The sequence below is a fragment of the Bufo gargarizans genome, chromosome 2 (assembly GCF_014858855.1).
Source record: "Bufo gargarizans isolate SCDJY-AF-19 chromosome 2, ASM1485885v1, whole genome shotgun sequence".
Taxonomy (NCBI): Eukaryota; Metazoa; Chordata; class Amphibia; order Anura; family Bufonidae; genus Bufo; species Bufo gargarizans.
In genome coordinates this window covers 211,936,646-211,961,438 of record NC_058081.1, presented here as the reverse complement: position 1 = coordinate 211,961,438, position 24,793 = coordinate 211,936,646, and the positions used below count along the sequence as shown (strand labels likewise).

The 24,793-nt window shown below is 45.9% G+C and overlaps 2 protein-coding genes across 3 annotated transcripts in view; one reads left to right on the top strand and one right to left on the bottom strand.

The window, feature by feature from the left end:
• The window catches only part of KLHDC10 (kelch domain containing 10), a 56,292-nt gene extending 39,811 nt beyond the window's left edge, over positions 1–16,481 (bottom strand). Inside the window, exons 1-2 of one of the 2 annotated variants that reach the window (XM_044279989.1) lie at positions 16,357–16,425; positions 2,802–2,894 (exon numbers count right to left, since the gene is read on the bottom strand). In XM_044279989.1, coding sequence (XP_044135924.1) covers positions 2,802–2,894; positions 16,357–16,423 — 160 coding nt within the window. In that variant the 5' untranslated portion in view covers positions 16,424–16,425. Of the gene's footprint in view, positions 1–2,801; positions 2,895–16,356 lie in introns of both variants that reach the window. The other variant, XM_044279990.1, reaches the window with a different exon arrangement.
• A 2,765-nt stretch (positions 16,482–19,246) lies between these two features.
• Positions 19,247–24,793, top strand: part of ZC3HC1 (zinc finger C3HC-type containing 1) — a 28,146-nt gene continuing 22,599 nt past the window's right edge. Inside the window, exon 1 of the mRNA XM_044279988.1 lies at positions 19,247–19,381. Coding sequence (XP_044135923.1) covers positions 19,263–19,381 — 119 coding nt within the window. The 5' untranslated portion in view covers positions 19,247–19,262. The remainder of the gene's footprint in view (positions 19,382–24,793) is intronic.

Genomic DNA, 24,793 nt, shown 5'->3' with positions numbered 1-24,793 from the left:
ATGGTGACTTATTCCTACAGAGCCGGCGTGCGCGTTCGCAGCTCTGTACTATTCTGGTTGGGAAGAAGTCACTGTCGCGCATGCGCGGCAGCGTGCGCGTTCAGAACAGCGAGCGGACCGGCCGGGAGAAAAGGAGTCGTCTTCTGGGCAAGCGCGACCTTCCGGCTTTTGGAGAAGAACAATGGTCGTAACCAGGGGAGACCGAGTCACAACAATCAGGTAAGTGGGTATGAATTTTATCCTAAATCGGTGGGGATTTGTTAATAAAGTATATTTACAAAAATGATCACTGTCAAATCATTAACAGATTTAACAGTGATCATTATGATGGGATAACCCCTTTAACTGATGATCTATCCTCTGGATAGATCATCAGTATCTGACCGGCGGGGGTCTGACACCCAGGACCCCTGCCGATAAGCTGTTTGAGAAGGTAGCGCCGCGGCCTTCTCACTGTTTACCGCTGGCCCAGTGACATCACGACTAGTATCACTGGCCTGGGTGGGGCTAAGCTCTGTTCACTTGAATGGAGCTTAGCTGCGCTAAGACCAGTGATACTAGTCGTGACGTCACTGGGCCAGTGGTAAACAGTGAGAAGGCCCCGGCGCTGCTGGAGTGCAGCTGCCTTCTCAAACAGCTGATCGGCAGGGGTCCCGGGTGTCGGACCCCCGCCGGTCAGAGGATAGATCATCAGTTAAAACAAACTGTAGAACCCCTTTAAACAGATGACTCAGACTGACGCCATACAGTGCCATTCGTTCACCTAGAGTTCCATTGTAAAAAAATAAATAAAAATGTACTGGACTGATACAAGAATGTGGTGTGCTGCATTTTTGTATGTTTTTTTTCTAATGTATACGTTAAATGGAGGCATAAAACATGATGTGAACCCAGCCTTACTGCCGTGGTTGGAGATGTAATGTAAGGTTTGCTCTCAAGAAGAGTAATGAAGTAACAGTCTTGCAGTTATGATACCTTTTAATGGCCGATGTTTTAAGTCGTTTTTTTTTCCAACAAGCTTTCAGGACTCTTTAGGTCTTATCAGGCGTGGTATTTTTTATGTATTGTTAGGGACACAAGCTATGGGTATTTTTTCATTTAGTGGAGAAATGCTGTTTAAAGGGACATCATTATCAGAATGTTTTTTTCTCACATATTAAAGGGGTTTTCCAGGAGTTTGACACTGATAAAGTATCTGAATGGGTCTGACAATCGGGACCCTTGATTAGCTTTTTGAGAAGGAACCGATGCTTCTGTGAGCGCCGCGACCTTCTCCACTTTCATCAGTCACGTGGCCTAGGCACAGCTCAGCCCAATAGAAGTGAATGGGGCAGAGCAATATACAATGTACGGCGCTGCGCTTGGTAAGCACTGAGAAGGCCGCGGTGCTCATAGGATTTCACTACACTTTTTTTTTTATAACGAGGATGGTTTTCTGGATATCATTTTTTTATTTATTTACTCCATGTAGTCCACTTCCTGCCTCAGCTTTTACCTTCCTCCTTTCTTTGGATTTTTAGCATGGCAGCCTCACTTGACCTAGTCAGTCAGACCATTCATTGCGACTAGGGATGAGCGAATTTCATATTTTGAAATTCGTTTTCGGTTCGTGTTGTGGTATAATGTGAATTGCGTTATGGATTCCGTTACCATGGACCATAACGCACTTCCATGACTGAATGCATAACGGAAACTGGACGGATCAGTTATGCAGACCATAGTCTTCTCTAAAGGCATTCAGTTATGCGATCCGTCATGGAATTGCGTTTTGGTCTGTGGTAACGGAATCCATAACGCAGTTCACATTATACCACAACACGAACCAAAAACTAAATTTCAAAACATGAAATTTGCTCATCCCTAATCGCGACCAGAGAGAGAGAGAGAGAGAAGATTGAGAGGCTCAATTAGCGCATCACACATTACATTGATAAGTGCAATGCTCTTCTATGGGAGGCTTTATCTAGGCTCATCAGGAGAAGATCATATCAAACTTACTACAGCAGTCCCATGCTGGCCCAATTGTGAGGGGGGGGGGGGGGGGAGCTACATCACTGTTATATTAAGGCCTCATGCACATGACCGTATTTTTGGTCCGTGTGAGATCTGCATTTTTTATGAATAACACACAGACACATTAATTTCTATGGATTCGAAACAAAACAGACACGGATGTCATCCATGTGCCGTCCGCATCCATGTGGCCAGGCTGCAAATCCTAGAATCTTTCCTATCCTTTTCCGTTTTGCAGTGGGTTTTTACAATCCTGTAAAATCCTTTTTTCTTAGTTGTTTGCGCAAAAACTGTGGGATGTACACAGATGGCATCCGTATTTTGGGGATCCCCAATTTGTGGACCACAAAGCAGGTATGGTTGTGTGCATAGAAGGCCGAAAGCAAAAGCTGGGGGAGATTTACCAAGCGAAATTCTTACCAATGCATTTTGGTGTGGCCTTTTTTGGTCAGTGGCACCCATAGGGACATTGACAACATCTACTCCAAAGTAACAGTGGCAGAATTGTCCATAGCAACCAATGAGGTAACAGCTTTTGGGATCCAGAATAAATCGGCAATCGTTCTACTTTGTCTTAGGACTAGTTCATCAAGCGCTGGAAATTCCTTTCCAATCCTAGTGTTTATTGCACTCTGTATGGTGGCAAATTTGTGTTAACAAATCTACAATTGTCAGATTACTAAAAAGTCAGGGGGAAAAAAAAAAAAAATAAGAATTTCTTGAAGGACAGAACAATAGAAAACACCAGACAAACAAACAACTATGCATGGCTGGTAAGCATCACCCACCTTCTCTTAAAAACCTGCTAGGAATCCTGATGCTGGGACAGGAGTGGGTGAAGATTCGCCTAACGGGAAACCAGCGTACCTTCTTCTTAGAGCCTGTTACCACAATTACCGGCAATGAGTCAGACATACACAACACAAGGAATCAACAGACAGCAATTAAACAGCTAGCACACTGATAACCTTACCTCGGTGACAAAACTAGGGCCACGTCCCACAAGAATCATACGAAATACACTGGGCTCATTTATATGAATGAGGCTTGAGACTACTTTACTGGTGGGTTTGTCCTTTCCTAGCAAGATAGTCCAATCCAACCAGATTAAAAAGAAGTACCCAAGTCATGCTGCATTTGTAAAAAAAAAAAAAAAAAAAAAAAAAAAAAAAAAAAACACACCACCAAAAATGCACAAACACTAAAAAACAAACTCTGCAGTGCATTTCATAAGAAACTAAAGAGACCCTAAAGAAACATCAGGAAGTTAAAAAAAAAAAAAAAAAAAAAAGCCACGAAAAACGATAAAAATAAATATGTGAAACAATTATAAGCCAGGATTTATGCAGTGCAATTTTTAGTCAAAACTAGGAGAGCGTTCAGCTGAGCAGAGTGGGCTCCTGCTTCACTCAGCTGAAAGTTTTCCTGTAAGGCCTCTTGCACACGAAAGTGTTTTTTTTTTTTCAGTTTCCGTTCCGTTTTTTGGGGTTCCGTATATATGGAACCATTAATGTCAATGGATCCGCAAAAGAAACGGAAGGTACTCCGTATGTCTTCCATTTCCATTCAAAGATAGACAATGTCCTATTACTGTTACATCTTTCAGACCAGCAATACTAAGGGTATATTCATAAGGTACAGTAAATATGTGGATTTTTCACTGCAAGATTGGAATACACCCTCTGGGTGCAACCTTTAGAATGTGGCACAGCTCCAAAAATGAGAAACCTCATATCCATGAACCGTAGACAAAGTACTAACTCATAAAAAAAATTAAAAATTTATAAAACAGTATTCAGATTTTCATAACTCCAAAGAGCGGATTTCTTCCGGCATTTTCTCTCTAAATCAGTGGGGGAGATTTACTAAGGCTAACTCCACTGATGGTGCCAGAATGCCTGCCAGCCTCATTAACTATAATGGGGTCTGGCAGAGATCTTGCCGCTACCATGCAAACATGCCGGGATCCAGCCAGATAAATACCGGTTTTGGTCTGGTTGATTCCAGGCATTGTCTGCCGGTCAGAACACCTGGCCGCAGGTCAGAGAAGCAGAATACAGATGCACCAGAATGCAGAAGCAATTTGCACCAAAAAACTGGCATAAATGCTTTGCATCACATTTGAAGGGAATCAATCACCATGATCTTGGACTATTATCTGCAGTACTATCAGAGTACTACTGCAGATAAGGAGTCCACATCGCTATTTTTAATTTTATGACTCTCTGTTCCCCCATTGTCAGCACTCAAAGCTGCAATGAAATCCATTTATCAGGACTGCTGTGCACACGAGTCCGCTAGACTATGCCAACACAGCAAAGCAGGAGAAGGATGAATGATCTTCTTGGGAATGAGCAACTGAAAAGCTTCCCGATGGGTGGATGCCCGGGAGGGCAGCCCAAGCCGCCAGCACCCTCCTCACGGCTGCCAGCCAGATACATAATTAAGCTGGGAGCATCAGGTCCTCATGCACCCAGCCAGTGGGCAAAAAGTTCTGGGAGATGATGCCCAAGTTGCTCTGCTGAATTCAACTGTATCCTCAGAATGATGATACAGTTGAATACTGTGGCAGGGCATGAGAGCCAACAGCTCCCTGCCCTGGCATTCACCATCATAGGCCACAGGCTACTAGTCCTGATGTCTATGAGATAATGTACCAACAGGTGATGACACCGCGACTACCTGCACCGGGATGCAGGCGATGTGACAAAATTGTTGCGACTGCTTGAGCTAGAAATCGCAGCCTGCATAGAGGACAGTGGCATAGAACGGTAGGCAGGCAAGCATTAGATTTTAATTTTTCTTATTAGTCTATAATGGGGCACGTTAAAGAGGGGATATAATACTAGAGGCAATATTAATAGTGGCACCAATATTATTAGGGGAGTTTTTGTTGAGAAGGTGGGAGGATAATGGAAAAGTGATCAACCTAAGATGTCTGTGTGGTAAACTTTGCAAAAATGAGACATGGCTGAAAGAAGTCATGACTGAGGCAAATGGAGAAGATGAGGAGACTTCACTGGATGTAATAGGTATGTAGTGCTGTATTCCCCTGTATGATTGATAGCGCTGAAAGGAAAGGTAGCATGCAGAAGGTAGTACGGGCTTGGTACTGTGTCCAGTGTCTAACCTTCTCATTCCCTCCATATGTTAATTAGAAACAAATGAAGGACATAAGGCAGCTGGTGTTGGCCAGCAGAGGGTCAGCTTCTGGCGAGGTATTTTCTGATATTTGGTGCTGCTGGAGCAGTATTCTGTGCTACATTGTGACATTTGCATCTGTTGCAGTAGTATTTCGTGCTGCACTGCGTTGTTTGGTTCTGCTAAGGCAGTATCTTGTGATGCACTGTGGTATCTGGCGCTGCTGGGGAGGCATTTTGCTATTTTGCACTGTATTGTGGTGTTTCCCTGGCACTGTTGGAGAGGTATGTTGTTTTACACTGCTGGGGAGGTATGTTGTGCTGTATTGTGGTGTCTCCCTGGCACTGCTGGGGAGGTATGTTGTGCTGTATTGTGGTGTCTCCCTGGCACTGCTGGGGAGGTATGTTGTGCTGTATTGTGGTGTCTCCCTGGCACTGCTGGGGAGGTATGTTGTGCTGTATTGTGGTGTCTCCCTGGCACTGCTGGGGAGGTATGTTGTGCTGTATTGTGGTGTCTCCCTGGCACTGCTGGGGAGGTATGTTGTGCTGTATTGTGGTGTCTCCCTGGCACTGCTGGGGAGGTATGTTGTGCTGTATTGTGGTGTCTCCCTGGCACTGCTGGGGAGGTATGTTGTGCTGTATTGTGGCGTCTCCCTGGCACTGCTGGGGAGGTATGTTGTGCTGTATTGTGGTGTCTCCCTGGCACTGCTGGGGAGGTATGTTGTGCTGTATTGTGGTGTCTCCCTGGCACTGCTGGGGAGGTATGTTGTGCTGTATTGTGGTGTCTGCCTGGCACTGCTGGGGAGGTATGTTGTGCTGTATTGTGGTGTCTGCCTGGCACTGCTGGGGAGGTATGTTGTGCTGTATTGTGGTGTCTGCCTGGCACTGCTGGGGAGGTATGTTGTGCTGTATTGTGGTGTCTGCCTGGCACTGCTGGGGAGGTATGTTGTGCTGTATTGTGGTGTCTGCCTGGCACTGCTGGGGAGGTATGTTGTGCTGTATTGTGGTGTCTGCCTGGCACTGCTGGGGAGGTATGTTGTGCTGTATTGTGGTGTCTGCCTGGCACTGCTGGGGAGGCATGTTGTGCTGTATTGTGGTGTCTGCCTGGCACTGCTGGGGAGGTATGTTGTGCTGTATTGTGGTGTCTCCCTGGCACTGCTGGGGAGGTATGTTGTGCTGTATTGTGGTGTCTGCCTGGCACTGCTGGGGAGGTATGTTGTGCTGTATTGTGGTGTCTGCCTGGCACTGTTGGGGAGGCATGTTGTGCTGTATTGTGGTGTCTGCCTGGCACTGTTGGGGAGGCATGTTGTGCTGTATTGTGGTGTCTGCCTGGCACTGTTGGGGAGGCATGTTGTGCTGCACTGCGGTCATTGTTTGACACTGTTGGTCTGTATTGTGGCGTTTCCCTGGCACTGTTGGGAGGTATTTTGTGCTGTATTGTGGAGTCTCCCTGGTAGAGTTGTTGCGATACCAAATTTTTGATTCGGTTTCGATACCATGAAAAAGTATTGCGATACTCGATACCATTCGATAACATGCGAAAAAAAACAAAAAAGCCACGTGCATTCCGCATTTTTAAAAATGGCGAATCGCGCAGTTTTTATTTATTTTTTTCTGTTCCGGCATTCACCACCTAGATTTTTTTTTTATATTTTACTAGTTTGGACTTTTCTGACGTGGCGAAATGTAATATGTTTATTATTTATATATTTTATATGTGAAATTGGGAAAAGGGGGTGATTTATACTTCATATTTTGTTGTTTTTTTTTGTTGTTTTTTTACACTTTTTATTTAATAACTATTTCCCCCCTTAGGGGCTAGAACCTGGGATCTTTCATCCCTTGTCCTATTCAGCCTGAGAGAGCTCTTTCAGGGTGAATATGACTTCACACTGTCCCTGCTCCTCTGTGCTTTGTACATACAGCATCAGGGATGTTACCATGGCAACCAGGGCTTCTGTAGCGTCCTGGCTGCCATGGTAACCGATCGGAGCCCCAGGCTTACACAGCTGGGGCTCCGATCAGAAGCTGCCACTGCACCACCAATGAGGGGGAGGGGAGAGGTCCCTGTGGCCACTGCCACCAATGATTTTAATACTGGGGGGTTGAGAGGGGCCGGCGCACTGTGCCACCAATGATTTTAATGGGATGGGGGGGTTGAGGAGGGGGGGGGGGCACACTGCACCACCAATGATAATTACCCCTTTATACAGGAGGCGGGTACTGGCAGATCAGCGGCAGTTAACCCCTTAGGTGCCACACCTGAGGGGTTAACTGCCGCTGATCACAGCTTCCTGTCAGGGGCAGGGTGCCGGCAATGCGATTCTGCTGCCGGCACCTGCCTCCTGTATTATGTGTTAAAGACTGACTGACTACTTTATATGGGACTCCAGACTTTCACTATTAGGCTACACAGAGCGGCGCCCAGCGATGTCTCAGCACTCACCATTAGTCCTGGGCGCTGCTCCGTTCGCCCGCAGTGCCCCATTACTGTCTCCTCTCCTGCTCCACATGCTGCTGATTACTATCGGAGTGATAGGAGGAGACATCAGCTTTAGTAGTGGGCGTTCCTTCTCCCTGCGCTGCGATTGGACAGCGCTACAGCCAGGGAGAAGGAACGCCCACTAGTGAAGCTGATGTCTCCTCCCATCGCTCCGATAGTAATCAGCAGCATGTGGAGCAGGAGAGGAGACAGTAATGGGGCACTGCGGGCGAACGGAGCGGCGCCCAGGAATAATGGTGAGTGCTGAGACATCGCTGGGCGCCGCTCTGTGTGGGAATAGTCCTATCATTGGTGGCGCAGTGCGCCCGCCCCTCTCTTCTCATTGGTGGCAGCGGCAGCAGCACAGGGGGGAGGGAGGACAGCTTCCTTCTCCCCGTGCTGCTGAGAGAACATGAGCGCGCCGATAGCAGCGCGCTCATGTTCAGAGATACTAGGCTGCGCAGAAGCGCAGCCCAGTATCGAAAAAACTGAAATCCCGGTATCGTATCGATACCGGGACAAAAGTATCGATTGGGTATCGAAATTTCGATACCCGCAACAACCCTACTCCCTGGCACTGTTGGGGAGGTATGTTGTGCTGTATCATGGTGTCTGCCTGGCACTGTTGGGGAGGCATGTTGTGCTGCACTGCGGTCATTGACACTGCTGGGAGGCATTTTGTGCTGTATTGTGGTATTGTACAACAGCTGCTACAGAGGTAAAACCATGATCTGTCTGATACTGTCACACTCTCAGCCTGTCTGACACAGGCTGCCACTGCCCACTTGCCAGCATCCGTAGGTACAGCAATGCTATAGCCACACTTTGTAGAAAATCCACAGCATATCTGTCCGAAGTCCCCAGGGGCAAATTGCTGAAGATTTGTTTGGAAATGCTGCAGACTTGCCACAGACTTTATCCTTTGCATTGAAAAGGGTGAAATCCATGGTGGAAATCCAATGAATTGCAATGCAATTTATAATCCGCAACCCATGTCAAGTTTCCTGCAGATTTGATTGAGCAAACTTTCCACAGTGTGAGATTATGGACAGCATCTACGGTGTAAACGTGGCATTGATCTCCATTCATGATGCAGATTTCTACTGTGGATTTCACCAGTTTGAAAAGAATATGGTAAATCCTGCCTACTGAAAAGGCCTTTCCTGTCTAGCGGTTTGCTGACCCCACCTACTTGTGTTACTTGTGTTGGCTCTGCTTTCTTTCAGTTTGGAACCACCTACAACATGGGGTCATTTACTTTTTTTTGTTCCAGGGTTACCAAGTTCTCAATTCAACCCTGACCTTTAGGCCTCTTTCACACGGCCGTTGCGGGAACACCCGCGATTTTTCAGCGCGAGTGCAAAACAATGTCATGCGTTTTGCACTCGCGTGAGAAGAATCGCGCATGTTGGCCATTTTAAATCAAAGAAAACAATGTAATAAGTAGTAATGAGATGACTTCTTTTACAATTTTCCGACATGTCACCAAGACACGTCTGAAGATGTAATTAGTCGTCTTGCCCTTTGACACAGGAACACAATGGAACTGAAAAGTGCAAGAATGACCCATTCATTCTACCAGTCAGAAGAGGCGAAAGGGCACAGAAATCCACAGATGACATCTTCTGACATCTTGGTGAACATTGACAATACCAACAAGCCTTTCCCTCACCATAACATTGTTTGACCAGGCACAAATATTTGTTTAGCACATGGACATATGATGTCTGAAGGGAATCTTCAGGATATAGAATTTCTAGGCTTCTGACAAAATAAAAATGTTGCCTCCAAGGTGGCTTATGAGGATGAAGCAAGCCAGCAGAGGGGTTCTGGGCAGTATCCCTGGTGGACAAGGTTCATAACAGCAGCCAAGGTGCTCTAGGGAAGTGCCAGGGTCTTTAACTACACAGGTGCCTTGGTCACATTTGACCACGGTATCTGAAGGCTTAAAGGTATGCGACTATGGCGCCCACTGCACACACCATAAATATACATAGGGCAATCAGTAAGGGGTTAAAAGGAATCTGTCACCAGGTAATTCACAGTTAAACCAGGCATAATGCCTTGCAGGACTATCTCATGCAATGGTACATTTCATTCATTCTGGAGAAAAATAACTTTTACTCCATGTGCAAATAAGCAGTGAAGTGCACCGAGGGCGGGTCCAAGCCACCATGCACCCTTGCTCCACCTGCCACTCCCTTCCAATCCTTCTTGACTAACAACAGGACTGGGATACTCACAGGGAAAGGGGGGGGGGGGGGGGAATGTGGGAAGAAAAAAAAAGAAAAAAATAAATAAAATAAAAAAATTCCCATTGCAGACATTTTCAGCAGTTTTTAATTTTTTGACATGGCCGTTTAAGAGCTTGTTTTTTTTGTGGGCAGAGTTATAATTTCTGATGGCATTATTTAATGTTCCATATAATGTATTGGGAGACTGAGCGGTGAAAATGGTGAAAAAATATACAATTCCGTAACTTTTTGGGGTTTGGTTTTTATGGTATGAAGAATGAAATGTTAACTTTATTTTGTAGGTGGGTCAGTGAGGCTATGGACATACCAAATAATTTATTTTTTTTTTACTTTTTTTTGCCTGCGTTTTGTGTGTTGCCAAATTCTGACACTGAAAACTCCCCTTTTCACCAACAGAGCTGTGTAATGGCTTGTTTTTTTGTGGGGCAAGCTGTAGTTTCGCCTAGGTACCATTTTGTGGTGCATTCAACTTTTTGATCCTTTATTTTTTGGGACGCAAGATGACCAAACACTGGAAATTGAGACACTGATTTATTATTTTTTTCTTTACAGTGTTCATGTGGGATTTTAATAGCTTGAACATTTAATACCCATTAAAGCATATTTTTTATTTTATTAAAATCCTGGATAATACCTTCATGCCTGGAGCCCTGCTGCATAGACATTCTGGGGCAGTTTACTAAGAGGCCAGGTCTCTTAAATGTATTATATTTGTCTGTCTATGCTTCAGGCAACCAAATCTACACCAGCTACCACTTGGCAAAGACTTGCAGTCATAAAAAAATATATAATATTAGAGAACATTATGCTTGTGCAAAAATCTGCGACTATTTGACACAAGTTTTCTGGAGAAATGATCATGGTAAATTCCCCCCATAGATTTAACCCATAACTTTCTGGATGTAAGCAGCTGCCACTATAAGGTGCTTACTGTATATACTATGGCATAAGGGCCTTTTCATACAAGTGTATGTTTACCATATGTGATTGGAAGGCTCACTGACCCATAAGCAATAGATTATTCTATTGTCCTCCATGTGGCCAGTATCCTATGGGGTCTTTTTTATTTTTACTGCATGAGTAGTACAGCAGACTGCGCTATTCCATACTGGGCCATCCAGTAAAGGAACATGGCATCTGTGCAAATGCACGTGCTCAACATTTCCATTGGGTAATCCTCCAGATAGAAACCATGGAGTGTGAAGAGAGCCTTACCGAGTTAAAAACATGATTGGTAGAGCAAGGGTTAATCTTTTGGCATGCTATGGGTAACAGTACATGTTTAGAACCCAATGACACACGGGGGGGGGGGGTACAATTTATAAATTTTATGACAAACAGTGCAAATTATTTTACAGTAGCAAAAATAAAAAAATTCAACACGTGCAAGAAACTGCACCAAAATGACAGTGAGCTCATTCACTTGAATGGGAGTGAAGATGCCATACCAAACGTCGGCCACTAACGTCACACAGAGCAGTGGTGGGCGGCCTGGGTAAACTGTTCCTGGAAAGGTGACTGCAAGCAACAGCTGATCAATGGGGTGCCAGCTGTCGGACCTCCACTGATCAGATATTTACGGATAGGTCATCAATATCTTAGTCCTGGAAAACCCCATTTAAAGGAGCACTTTTTTTAACCATTGCCTCAGTTTGTAAACTGCATGACAGATGGGATGGTGCAAACATTTTACCAGCCTCTATTGCTCCAGTCCGAGAGTCCTACAATGCCTGCTATGTGGCCATGGTGGACCCAAACTGGAGCTCATAATTTAGGTGAAAAGCCTGGTAAGATGATTGACCAACTACCCTATTTATCATGCAGTTACAAACAGGAACAATATATATATTTTTTTATTTATTTTTTATAAAAAGTCTATCCGTTTGCTCCATCAACATGTTCCTCACCAAAACAGCATTCGTTTTCCACTGCTCAGACCTTGCTGTGGTCATCTATGCAGTTCTCCGGGTGATAGGGGCTCTGCCATCTGTCTGCTCTCAAAATCCTACTGACATAAACACCTCCAATAGCTGTGTAAACAGTGGAGACATCTGTAGAGGCTCACTAGTGAAGCACGTCACAGTCAACGAACAAGTATGAATATGATGGTTCCCTCCATGTTGTTTATTAGGCTATGTTCACCTCTGCATCAGAGGCTCCAATCAAAGCCTGTAGACACTTATGACCAACCCGCAGGATGGGCCATCACTATCTGACCAACAGGGTCCAACATCCTGCACCCCCACTGATCAGCTGTTGCCAAGTAGCTCTAGCGCCAAAACTGTCCTGTGTAGTGTTTGCCGCTGCTTATTGTTCTCATTCGCTGCAGTAATCCGCTAATTTCACTGCACAATGGACAGAGCTGTATAATTCCAGCACCCATTTCCGGCTGCGGAGCTACCCCAAAACAGCCGGGGTGTCCATCGCCGATCAGATATGGATAATCTATCCTGAGGATAAGGTGCCCATACAGACACTCCACCCATCTAATGCTAATCAGTGGTCCAATGTTCCCTGACAGCAGATGTATCAAGCATGTTTGATTTCAACACGCACAGTCATTTGTTCCCGAGGGATACTGAATGGAAAGCAATCCGTTCAGTGTGCATCAGGATGTCTTCAGTTCAGTCCCTTTTATGGTATTTGACCGGAGAAAATACTGCAGCATACTCTGGTATTTTTTCAGGCCAAAATCCAGGAACAATACAGCACTTGCCCATAGAGATGTATTAATGCCGGATCCAGTACCAAGTGGTCCAGAAATTGCCGCAACGCTGGATCAGGTTTTCCGGTCTGTGCATGCGCAGGGCTTTTGATCTTTGAAAATTTTAAATACTGCATCCGTTTTTTCCGGATTATACAGATCCGTTTTTTCACCAGATCCATCTAACGGATCAAGAAAAAAAAAAATCTTTCCGTTTGTACACGGCTTGCCGGATCCGCTAGTGTGAAAGTACCCTTAACAATGCTCACTCAGAGATACTATTACGACACTGAGCCAAGTGTAATTCACACAACTATTTTTGGTCCACATCGAATCAGCACTTTTTGCAGATAGGATGCTGATCCATTTATTTCAATGGGGCTGCAAAAGATCCAGTCGGCAGGCTGTGTGCTGTCCGCATGCATAGTTCCGTTAATAAGACAGAACATGCCCTATTCTTGTCCGTTTTGCAACATGCACATCCGCATTTTTTGCGGACTGCAAAATACATACGGTTGGGTGAATGCACCCAACTCTGATTCTGGCAGTTAAACCTCTCAGAAGCCCCAGTCAATGGCAACTGCAGCATCTGAGCATGCTACAGGGAGAGAGCACCTGGCAAATGTGATTGTGGGGTGCCAAGCAGATAAGGGTCTAGTGAAGGCTGGAGTATCTCAGTGTATAGTACAAGAGAGACTGAAGGATCAAGATATCTAAGAGGAGTAATATTTAAAAAAAAGTAGGAAAAATAAAGTTTTACAATTTTACACGTTTCCCACAAAATATTATATATATATATATAAAAATGTAATAACATCCGCAGTGACAGAATGGTCATTGTTTTACCCTTCTCCCAAAATGTTATGGACGTCCCATAACTTAATTTTTCTATTACTAGATGTGTGCAAGGGCTTTTTTTTCTCTTTTTTTTTCCGCAAGGCAAGCTGTAATTATTATTGGCATCACTGGGTTCACCATCTGGTTTTAACAGGCAGTAAATATTAGGTGATGAATTCCATTTAATTGCACTTGGTGACAGACTCCCTTTAAAGAGGTTGTCCATCATTACCTGCCATATTTTTTTTCTAAGGCTGAGTTCACATCACCGTTCAGCCTTTCTGTTCTGCTCCGTTTAGGAGCAGGAGAACGGAAAGGACGGAGAAGGCACATAACTGAGCCAAACGGAGCTCTTAGGACCCCATAGACTATAATGGGGTCTTATGTTTCCACTCATAAGATGATTTTGAAGCGGAGACAAAAGTCCTGCATGTACAACTTTTGTCTCCGCCCCAAAATAGTCTTCTGAGCGGAAATATAACGGACCCAGTTATAGTCTATGGGGGTCTTAAGGGCTCAGTTTGGCTCAGATAACGGAGCAGGAGAATGGAAAGGCGTTGAACGGCGATGTGAACGAAGCCTTAGGGCGCCTTCACACGCTGCGGATTTCGTTGCAGGATTTTCAGTGACTGAATGGGACTTGCAGAAATCCATGTACTTGCCAACCCATTCAAGTGAATGGAACGCATTTTCAGTTGCGGAAAATTCTGCAACAAACTCCACAGCCTGGGAAGACTGCCTAGCACATCTACAATGGCAGGTTTACCGTCAGGAGTGCAACTACTGCCCGCACCCAGCGCTCAAGGTCCATATACAGGCAAGTGCTGGGTGGAGGTATTACAGTACCTGAAACAGTACCCTAAAAAGGCAAACATAATTCTGCACAGGATAGGGGATAACTATTAGGGTACTTTCACATTTGCATTGATTGATTCAGTCGCTGGAACTGCCTGCCGGATCCCTCAATCTGTATGCAAGCGGACACCATTTGTAGACAGAGCCGTATGTGGATCTGTCTCACAAATGCATTGCAATACTGGATCTGTCTCTCCAGTTTTCATCCGGAACACTTGGCATTAAAGGGAACCTGTCACCTGGATTTTGGGTATAGAACTAAGGACATGGGTTGCTAGATGGCCACTAGCACAGCCACAATATCCAGTCCCCATAGCTCTGTGTGCTTTTATTGTGTATAAAAACCGATTTGATACATATGCAAATTACCCTGAAATGAGTCAGAGCTTGAAAATATGACTCTTCTCTGGTCACACAAGTAAGATATGACTCTTTTATGTTAATTTGCATATGTATCAAATCGTTTTTTTTACACAATAAAAGCACACAGAGCTATGGGGACTGGATATTGCGGATGTGCTAGTGGCCATCTAGCAACCCATGTCCTTAGTTCTATACCCAAAATCCAGGTGACAGGTTCCCTTTAATGCATTTCAATGGAAAATAATGCCGGATCCGGAAAGCCGTATGCAAACGGATATCATTTGTTTCCGGATGCGTATAACAAATGCATTGAAATACTGGATCCATCTCTCCAGTGTCATCCGGAGAAACGGATCCGGTATTTTTTTTTTTCACATTATTAAAGGTTTACACAAGCTCAGACCAGAAAAACAGATCAGTCAATGCGGTAATTTCCTGAACACTTAGTACCGGATCCGGCTGTGATACATTTCAATGGAAATGAATGCCGGATCCAGCTGTCAAGTGTTCCCGAATTTCGGCCGGAGAAAAAATAAAAATAAAAATCAGCATGCTGTGATATTTTCTCTGGCTAAATACTGTAAGAGGGACTGAACTGAAGACATCCTGATGCATATTGAACGTATTGCTTTCCATTCAGAATGCATTAGAACAAAACTGTGTTTATTTCCCTATATTGAGCCCCTCAATACCGGAAAACTTTAACGCTAGTGTGAAAGTACCCTTAGCCACCGAAATATCTGAGGAGCAGAATTTAACTAAATAAAACTTTGTATTTACACTGATCCTGATGATCAACACTTCGCACAAAGCATGTTTGCACTGCTGGCCAAAACTGCTGACAGCCTCCCTTTAAAAGGAAATTGTCAGCAGTCAGAGACCTAACCAATGGCAGCATAAACTAGTGACAGATCACTTTATTTTGCTCCAGCACATAATGAGTGTTGAATATTCATGAGCCCTCCTGCAGCTGATTGCTCACGAGTAGTGATGAGCGAACTTCTGTTTTCAGGTTATTTAAGAATCCCGTTATGGACATAACTTATGGTCCGTGGTAGCGGAATCCATAACGGAATTCTTAGATAACCCGAACCTTGTACGGCGAACTTGAAACAGAAGTTCGCTCATCCCTAGTTGTATGAGGACTCCTTGGCATCCACTGGAGCTGATAGGACTTCGGGCAGCATGAAACTATTGAAAGGGGTTATCCAGCCTTTTCCAGTCCATGCTCTATCCTGAGGACAGGCCCTGGTGGAGTGTAACTCTCAGCATCCCTGCCAATCAGCGTTTGGGACCGCAGTGGTGTCTTCATTGTTTACATGGGTCAGGATGCTGCCGGTACTGCCCCCAGTCACCTGCATTACCCTGCCCTGGTAACAGCTGGCATTTCTGATAGGACATGGCTGAAGATGACAGTCTGCTGACAGGAAGCTCCGTTTTATCCCCTGTCACCAATCAGATCATTACTTTCTATTTAAAAGATTATTACATTTGCTGACTGGTTGCTATGGGCAACACCAGTGATTTCTGTTGAAAGCGATATTAGGCCAGCACGCCGATAGGTAAGACCACCACAGCCAGTACTGGCACCAGGACAATGCATGTAGACGCTAGGGGAGAACCCGCTGCCAGCAGCCTATGCCACCGTGATGCTCCGTCCTCCCGTCAGCTCCGTCCGCCTCCCCCTCGTGGCTCTGCCAGTCTCACCTGCTGCTCTGCCACTCAGTTTCACGAACCGAACCAGCGGTTCCCCTCCACCTGCTTCTGCCGCCATGATGGACCGTGCACCGCTAAACCGTACCACCCGGAAACTCGAGCCCTGCACAAAGTGACCGCTTATCAGCTCTACACCGGGGAAGTTTCTAAACTGCAACACCCAACCCGGTCCTACTTTCCGGTGACACCAGTTCTGTAGAGTCTCACTGCCTAGAGTAGCTTCTATTCTAATAGCAGTATACAGTGTCGTGTGCATGAAGTAATGGCGGCTGACACATGCAGGACATGATTAGATCACTATTCTTCTCTGGACTTGCCCCACATGTATTCTCAGGCAATATTAGGCTGCAGTGCATTCAATAAAACGATAGGGGTCATTTACTAATGCAAAATTGGTGCAAAAACAGTCATAAGACCCCATTTTACAACGTTTTAAATGTCCGTGCAACGATAGTTTGGGAGTGGCAGGAGCCAGTGGGGCCCAGGCAAATGTACTAACATTTCCACCTGAAAACAAGCTAGAAAAATACTCCACTCAGGGGGCACATTTATTAAACACCCCCTTTTTTGGGGATTGAAAAAAGACTGGCGTATTTGAAACACCTGTCTTTAAATTGCTTTACATTTATGATGCCTTAATAAATCAGCTTAAGGCTACATGCACATGACCGTATGTGCCCCCCTGGCCGTATTGCAGCCCGCAATACACGGGCACCGGCTGGGTGCATTCCGCATCACAGATCGCGGACCTATTCACTTGAATAGGTCCGCAATCACGAAGATGAGGAGCAGAGGCACGGATCGGAAGTGCTTCCATGGTGTTTGTGGCCGTGCCTTCACACCACGCAAAAAAAGTAGCGCAAGTGAATTGGTCTGCGATCCGCATGCGACTTGCCCCACGGTCTGTGCCAGTGCATTGCGGACCGCAGCACGGAGCCCTTAAATTCGTGTGTGTTTGTAGCCTAAAGGACATCTGTCAGCAGATTTGTACCTGACCTGTTCCATGTGCACTTGGCAGCTGAAGACATCTATGTTGGTCCCATGTACATATGTGCCTGCAGTGCTGAGAAAAATTATGTTTTACTATATGAAAATGAGTGTCTAGGAGCAATGGGGGCGTTGTCATTACACCTAGAGGCTCTCTGCAACTTCCACACCCTCTCCACTTTGTTTGACAAAGCCAGGCAATAATAAATTAAAGGGGTTCCATTCAAGTGAACAGAGCTTAGCCCTGCCCAGGCCAGTTGATACAAGTTGTGACATCACTGGGTCTTCAGTAAACAGTGAGAAGGCCGCGGCGCTCCTGGAGCGCCGCGGCCTTCTCAAACAGCTGATCGGCGGGGGTCCTGGGTGTCGGTCCCCTGCCAATCCAGAGGATAGATCATCATTTTAAACAAACTGCAGAACCCCTTTAAGGGCTCTTTCACACGACGGATCCCAGTGTATGGAATCCGCTGCGTGAAAGAGATCAAAAAGCCCTGTTCCGGACAGCAGAGACACGGAGCAGTAACATGACTGATAATGCTCTGTGCCTCTCTGTGATCTTTTTACTACAAGATCACAGTGAGATAAAGTTGTCACAGTGATTTTGTAGTAAAAAGATCATAGAGAGGCACAGAGCATTATCAGTCATGTTAATGCTCCGTGTCTCTGCTGTCCGGAACAGGTCTTGGCACTCTTTCACACAGCAGATGACCTGCAGGGCATCCGCTCGTGTGAAAGAGCCCTAAGGCCCCAGATTTTTTCACAGATTTAATGGTCTGCGCATGCACTGGTCTTGATATCCCCTGCACCACTGGGGGATGCGCATAATTTATGACCCGGCGCAGGCCTCGTCATAAATTAGGTACATCCTCCTGCAGTCTGATTTCTGGCTTCATTTTGCATCACAAAACAGGTGTAAATAAAGAAAAATTTGCCTTGGCTGCTGACCACGCCCCTTATCCCACCCTTGCCACGCCCCCTTTCTGAAAAGTAGCTGTGGTGGCGCAAAAGTGAGAGATACGTGCAGATAGTTTGTGACTTTTTAATGACAGTTTTCAGGCGCAGGGGAGATCTCCCCCTAAATGTCTATGATGCTGTAAGTTTGGGCCATGAGTTCCATGGTTGAGCCAGGAATTGTGGCTGTAATATGGACGCCAGCATATGCCCACATCACTCACAGTGGACGCCACGTGACTACTATGGGACCCAGGGTTTGAGGGGACCAGTTTTCAGACATAAAAGCACAGCAGTTTCCTGCATCTGCCACTAGAGGGAGCTCAGGGCAAAGAGATTTTACAGCTGCCATTGAGTTGAATGGTGACTATATATAAATTCCGTGCACTGAGCTCTGGCCTAGTGCAGGCAGACAGTTTTATCATGTACTGAAGGGAAGCAGCAGACATACATAGAGATGTATCAGGGGTGGTTTATCAATGGAGTTATGCCAGCTGAGTGGTGTAAACCCATTGAGAAATACTGGTGTTCAGAAACAGAGCCATATTTACAAAGCACCTGATCCACTATTTCTGACATGGGGAAAGTGATGATTACATTTTTATTTTTTTACTTTAAAAAAATAAAATAAATCAGAAATCGCATGAAATCTGTATATGCCCCTACATTCCAACTGCCTGAATGAGGCCATGGGCAGCATTGGTACATATGGGCCTATCTGTGAACCTGACCTAGAATCAATAACTAGTAAGAAATCCTTTATCATGAGATAACCAGGAATGAGAAGCAGTCACATCCGTGCAGTCTATTATATGACATCATGTTGCTGAGCAGTCACTTCTCTCCTTCTCCCTGTGTCCTGAGCTCTCACATTCTACGTCTTATCGACCCGGAACGCAGGAGTCCTGTGGCTTTGTTCCCGACTTCCGGTCCGAAAGGACACTTCCGGGGCTATCAAGATGTCGGCGCCCAGTAACGAGACCACGGGAACTGCGCTTAGGTCTCCTATAGGAACGCCTGAAAAAATCCGGGACTTGATCAATGAAGGGATAGTGAGCGAGGAGCGGAGTGACGGCCGGTGAGTGGAGGGGACGGCTGCTTAATGTCCTCTATAGCTCCCAATACCGCAGCGCTCACCTGTATAAGACCTGGACGTGGCCAAGCATAGATGCCCAAAATCACACCGGTCCAGCTTCCCATAAAAGGCGATCTTTGTTTGTTAAAAAATAAAATCCAGACCTCCTGAATATTAGTCCTTCATCATGACATCAGGAGGTCCGAAACGCGTAGACTGGATAATTGCACATTTTGGATTTTATTTTTTAACAAATAAAGATCACCTTTTATGGTAAGCTGGATCGGTGTGATTTTTGGAATCTGCTCTTTTATAGGCTGAATCTTTATTCTTCAGTTACTGTAAGTTCCCCCTAGTGAGCGCAGGTGGTCTGCTATGACAAACACTTATCCCCTACGTGTCTGATCAGCGGGGATCCGACTGCTGGGGACCCTGACGATTATGAGGCCAATGTGTATCCTTTTGATTGGAGAGCTGGCAACGCATCTGCGCTGTTACTCCATTCAGCTGTATAGGATTGCCAGAGAGAGCCAAGTAAAAGCCCCCCGCAGTACTACTCCAGTCAAAAGGATTACACCCCCCTTCCCGTTATCTGCAGGGTCCCCAGCAGTCAGACGCTTGCTGATCAGACAGATCTTCTGAATTTAGGAGACTTGCCATTCAAAGGGAACCTGTCACCAGGATTTTGGGTATAGAGCTGAGGACATGGGTTGCTAGATGGCCGCTAGCACATCCACAATACCCAGTCCCCATAGCTCTGTGTGCTTTTATTGTGTAAAAAAAACCGATTTTATAGATATGTAAATCAACCGTAGATGAGTCCGGTCTCCTCCATGCTTGAGATGAGTCTAGCGTTCTCTGACTCTGAGCCCAGCACCGCTCCGAATCTCCTTGCTTCCTGACGTCACAAAACTAGAGCGCCGTAATCCCGCGCATGCACCCTGGATACACGTCATCGCCTGCGCGGTGTCCTGGCATCGGCCTCACAGAACTCATTGAGCATGCTCCTCTGCCCGTCCGGCAAGTCACTCCGCTCTTCCTTTCCGGGTCGAGCGAAGCGGGTGCTGACATGTGACTCCAGGGCACATGCGCGGGATTATGGGCGCTGCACAAACATTACGTCAGCGATGAGGAGTGAATAAATTAGCAGTGGGGCGGTGCTCGGCTCCGAAGTAATGTAATGTAAATCGTGGAGACTGATGTTAACAGCTCAGTAAGTGAAATCTAGGTGACAGTGTCCCTTTAAATCATGCATCTAGTGGTGTAGTGAGCATGCTGAGTGCAAAATTATTATTGGATGAAATAATGAGTATATATGGTTTTATTTAAATTGTTAATAAAATTTTCACAGGGAATTGGAGAAAAAATATTTAAATGGGTAACCCTGTTATTGTCTTAGTAATCCGCCACATTGTTATCTTTGTGGCGCATACAGTTGTGAAGTGAAGCTGTGCACTTATAAGGGAGGCAGATTTACCTATGACTATTACCCTGGGTTCACACCTGAGCGTTTTACAGAAGTCTTGTGTACACGCAGTCTTACCCTTACGCTGGGTTCACACCTGAGCGTTTGCGATGGAGCGCTCTGTATGTGCAATTGTACCGTCGTTTTTAATCGCACATACAGAGACAAGTGAACGCCCATTGTCGCGCGTTCCCGAAAGTCTATGTACGGGAACGCGCGACAAAACGCCCCAAAGAAGCTCAAGAACTTTTTTGAGCGTCGGGCGTTTTACAGCGCGATCGTACGCCCTGTAAAATGCCCAGGTGAGAACCATTCCCATAGGGAAGCATTGGTTTCTCCTTGTTGAGCGTTTTACAGCGCGTAGGAACACGCTGTAAAACGCTCAGGTGTGAACCCAGGGTTAGGACCTCGATGCGCTTAGCTGGCTGATTCAAGAAGAAGGCATGACACTTTGCCATGGGCCACAAAGGCCTAGAGAATAAGGCACCTATTCCAGAGACCAATTTCCTATCACTTATCAAATGGAGAATCAAGAAAAAGGGAGGGAAGGTAGGGGGATCTCGAGGTTCAAAGTGTTCGGACTAGGGATCGACCGATATTGATTTTTTTTTAGGGCAGATACCGATAATTAGACTTTTTTTTTTTTTGTTATTTTTTTTTTTACTAACTTTTAGCCCCCTTAGGGACTAGAACCCTTGTCCTATTCATCCTGATAGAGATCTATCAGGGTGAATAGGAGCTCACACTGTCCCTGCTGCTGTGTGCTTTGTGCACACAGCAGCATGGAGCTTATCATGGCAGCCAGGGCTTCAATAGCGTCCTGGCTGCCATGGTAACCGATCGGAGCCCCAGGAATATACTGCTGGGGCTCCGATCGGAGGAGCAGGGGAGAGGGGATCCTGTGGCCACTGCCACCAATGATTAATACTGGGGGGGCTTGGATGGGGGGGGGCGCACCGCGCCACCAATGTTTTTAATGTGGGGGTGGGGGGCGCACTCTGCCACCAATGATTAATACTGGGGGGCTTGGAGGGGCGCACTGCGCCACCAATGAAGATAAATCTCTCATTTATTCAAATTGAACAGGCGGTGGGAGCTGGCTGCAGAATGACATAGCCGGCTCCCCACCTCTATGAGCTGTAGCTGCGATCCGCGGTAGTTAACCCCTCAGGTGCTGCGGTAGCTGCACTCAGCGGCACCTGAGGGGTTAACTACCGCGGATCACAGCTACAGCTCATAGAGGTCAGGAGCTGGCTATGTCATTCTGCAGCTCCCGCCTCCTGTTCAATTTGAATGAATGAGAGATTTCTCTTCATTGGTGGCGCAGTGGCCACAGCCCCTCCCCTTCTCTTGTCCTCCTTCCTCTCATTGACGGCAGCAGCACAGGGGGAGGAGACACTGCTTCCTTCTCCCCTGTGCTGCCGAGGGAACACGGAGAGCGCTGACAGCAGCGCGATCTGTGTTCCCCATAAGTTATCGGGATATCGGCAAAATAAATGCAGATACCGATAACAGTCAAAATCCTCAATATCGGCCGATAATATCGGTAAAACCGATAATCGGTCGATCCCTAGTTCGGACGAGATATAGAGAATGTGAAGAGAACAAAATCAATAAACGTGAAGAAAAAGTATCTTTAAAATAGAAGGGACATTACCAACTGTGAATTTATAGACTAAGGCCTCATGCACACTGCCGTGTTTCACGGCCGTATGCGGGCCGTGGAACCGCGGCCTGGATCCCTCCTGAGAGCAGGAGCGCACGGCGTCACTGGTTGCTATGACGCCGTGCGCTCCCTGCTGCCGCCGCAATACAGCAGTACACTGGTATGATCTATACCAGTGTATTACTGTTCTGTGCCGGCAGCAGGGAGCGCACGGCGTCATAGCAACCAGTGACGCCGTGCGCTCCTGCTCTCAGGAGGGATCCAGGCCGCGGTTCCACGGCCCGCATACGGCCGTGAAACACGGCAGTGTGCATGAGGCCTCAGATTTAGGAAAACCCGCAAAATTATATGAACCAAAAATAAGTGTTAAATAGGAAGATCAAACGCCTGTTTGAAAAGTAGGGTTTTCAGTGCACGTCTGAATGAGAGAAGACTGGGAATCATTTTCAGGGCCAGAGGTAGGTGGTTCCAAAATCTGGCCCCTTGAGCCGAAAAGGATCTACCTCCACGTCTGATCTTATTAACTTGCGGGATGTTAAAATTTGCGGAGTTACTAGACCTCAATGTCCTCAACCAGGCGTACCTGGTGAATTTACGTCGCAGGTACAGGGGCCCCACACCATGGAATACCCTATGCATGAAGCATCCAATCTTGAACATCACCCGTTGTTGGACGGGTAGCCACTGCAAGGCATTAAGAGACGGAGTGATATGCTCTCGACGGGCAACACCCGTTAGTAGCCTTGCTGCGGCATTCTGCCTACTTAACCATCTATTTAGATGGAAGAATGCGTGTCAGCAGTAACAATACCGAAAAAAAAAAAACTAGGGGGACACACATTATATATAACATCTTTATTGAATGAAAAATAATTACAAACAAATAATAAATTAATTAAAATATAGCAGCAATACAAGTGAGCGCTGCGACAAGCAGCTCACCCGCTGAACCAAAGGATACCCGATCACCACAAACAAAATTGCTCAATACAATGGTGAATGAGAGAGCAATAAGAATTGTAGCACCCCAAGGTTACTCCAGCAACCACATGAACTGCCATGTACAGTACAGACCTAAAGTTTGGACACACCTTCTCATTCAAAGAGTTTTCATGACTATGAAAATTGTAGATTCACACTGAAGGCATCAAAACTACGAATTAACACATGTGGAATTATATACATAACAAAAAAGTGTGAAACAACTGAAAATATGTCATATTCTAGGTTCTTCAAAGTAGCCACCTTTTGCTTTGATTACTGCTTTGCACACTCTTGGCATTCTCTTGATGAGCTTCAAGAGGTAGTCACCTGAAATGGTTTTCACTTCACAGGTGTGCCCTGTCAGGTTTAACAAGTGGGATTTTTTGCCTTATAAATGGGGTTGGGACCATCAGTTGCGTTGTGGAGAAGTCGGGTGGATACACAGCTGATAGTCCTACTGAATAGACTGTTAGAATTTGTATTATGGCAAGAAAAAAGCAGCCAAGTTAAAGAAAAACGAGTGGCCATCATTACTTTAGGAAATGAAGGTCAGTCAGTCCGAAAAATTGGGAAAACTTTGAAAGTGTCCCCAAGTGCAGTCACAAAAACCATCTAGCACTACAAAGAAACTGGCTCACATGCGACCGCCCCAGGAAAGGAAGACCAAGAGTCTCCTCTGCTGCGGAGGATAAGTTCATCCAAGTCACCAGCCTCAGAAATCGCAGGTTAACAGCAGCTCAGATTAGAGATGAGGTCAATTCCACACAGAGTTCTAGCAGCAGACACATATCTAGAACAACTGTTAAGAGGAGACTATGTGAATCAGGCCTTCATGGTAGAATATCTGCTAGGAAACCACTGCTAAGGACAGGCAACAAGCAGAAGAGACTTGTTTGGGCTAAAGAACACAAGGAATGGACATTAGACCAGTGGAAATCTGTGCTTTGGTCTGATGAGTCCAAATTTGAGATCTTTGGTTCCAACCACCATGTCTTTGTGCGACACAGAAAAGGTGAACGGATGGACTCTACATGCCTGGTTCCCACCGTGAAGCATGGAGGAGGAGGTGTGATGGTGTGGGGGTGCTTTGCTGGTGACACTGTTGGGGATTTATTCAAAATTGAAGGCATACTGAACCAGCATGGCTACCACAGCATCTTGCAGAGGCATGCTATTCCATCCGGTTTGCGTTTAGTTGGACCATCATTTATTTTTCAACAGGACAATGACCCCAAACACACCTCCAAGGGCTATTTGACCATGAAGTATAGTGATGGGGTGCTGCGCAAGATAACCTGGC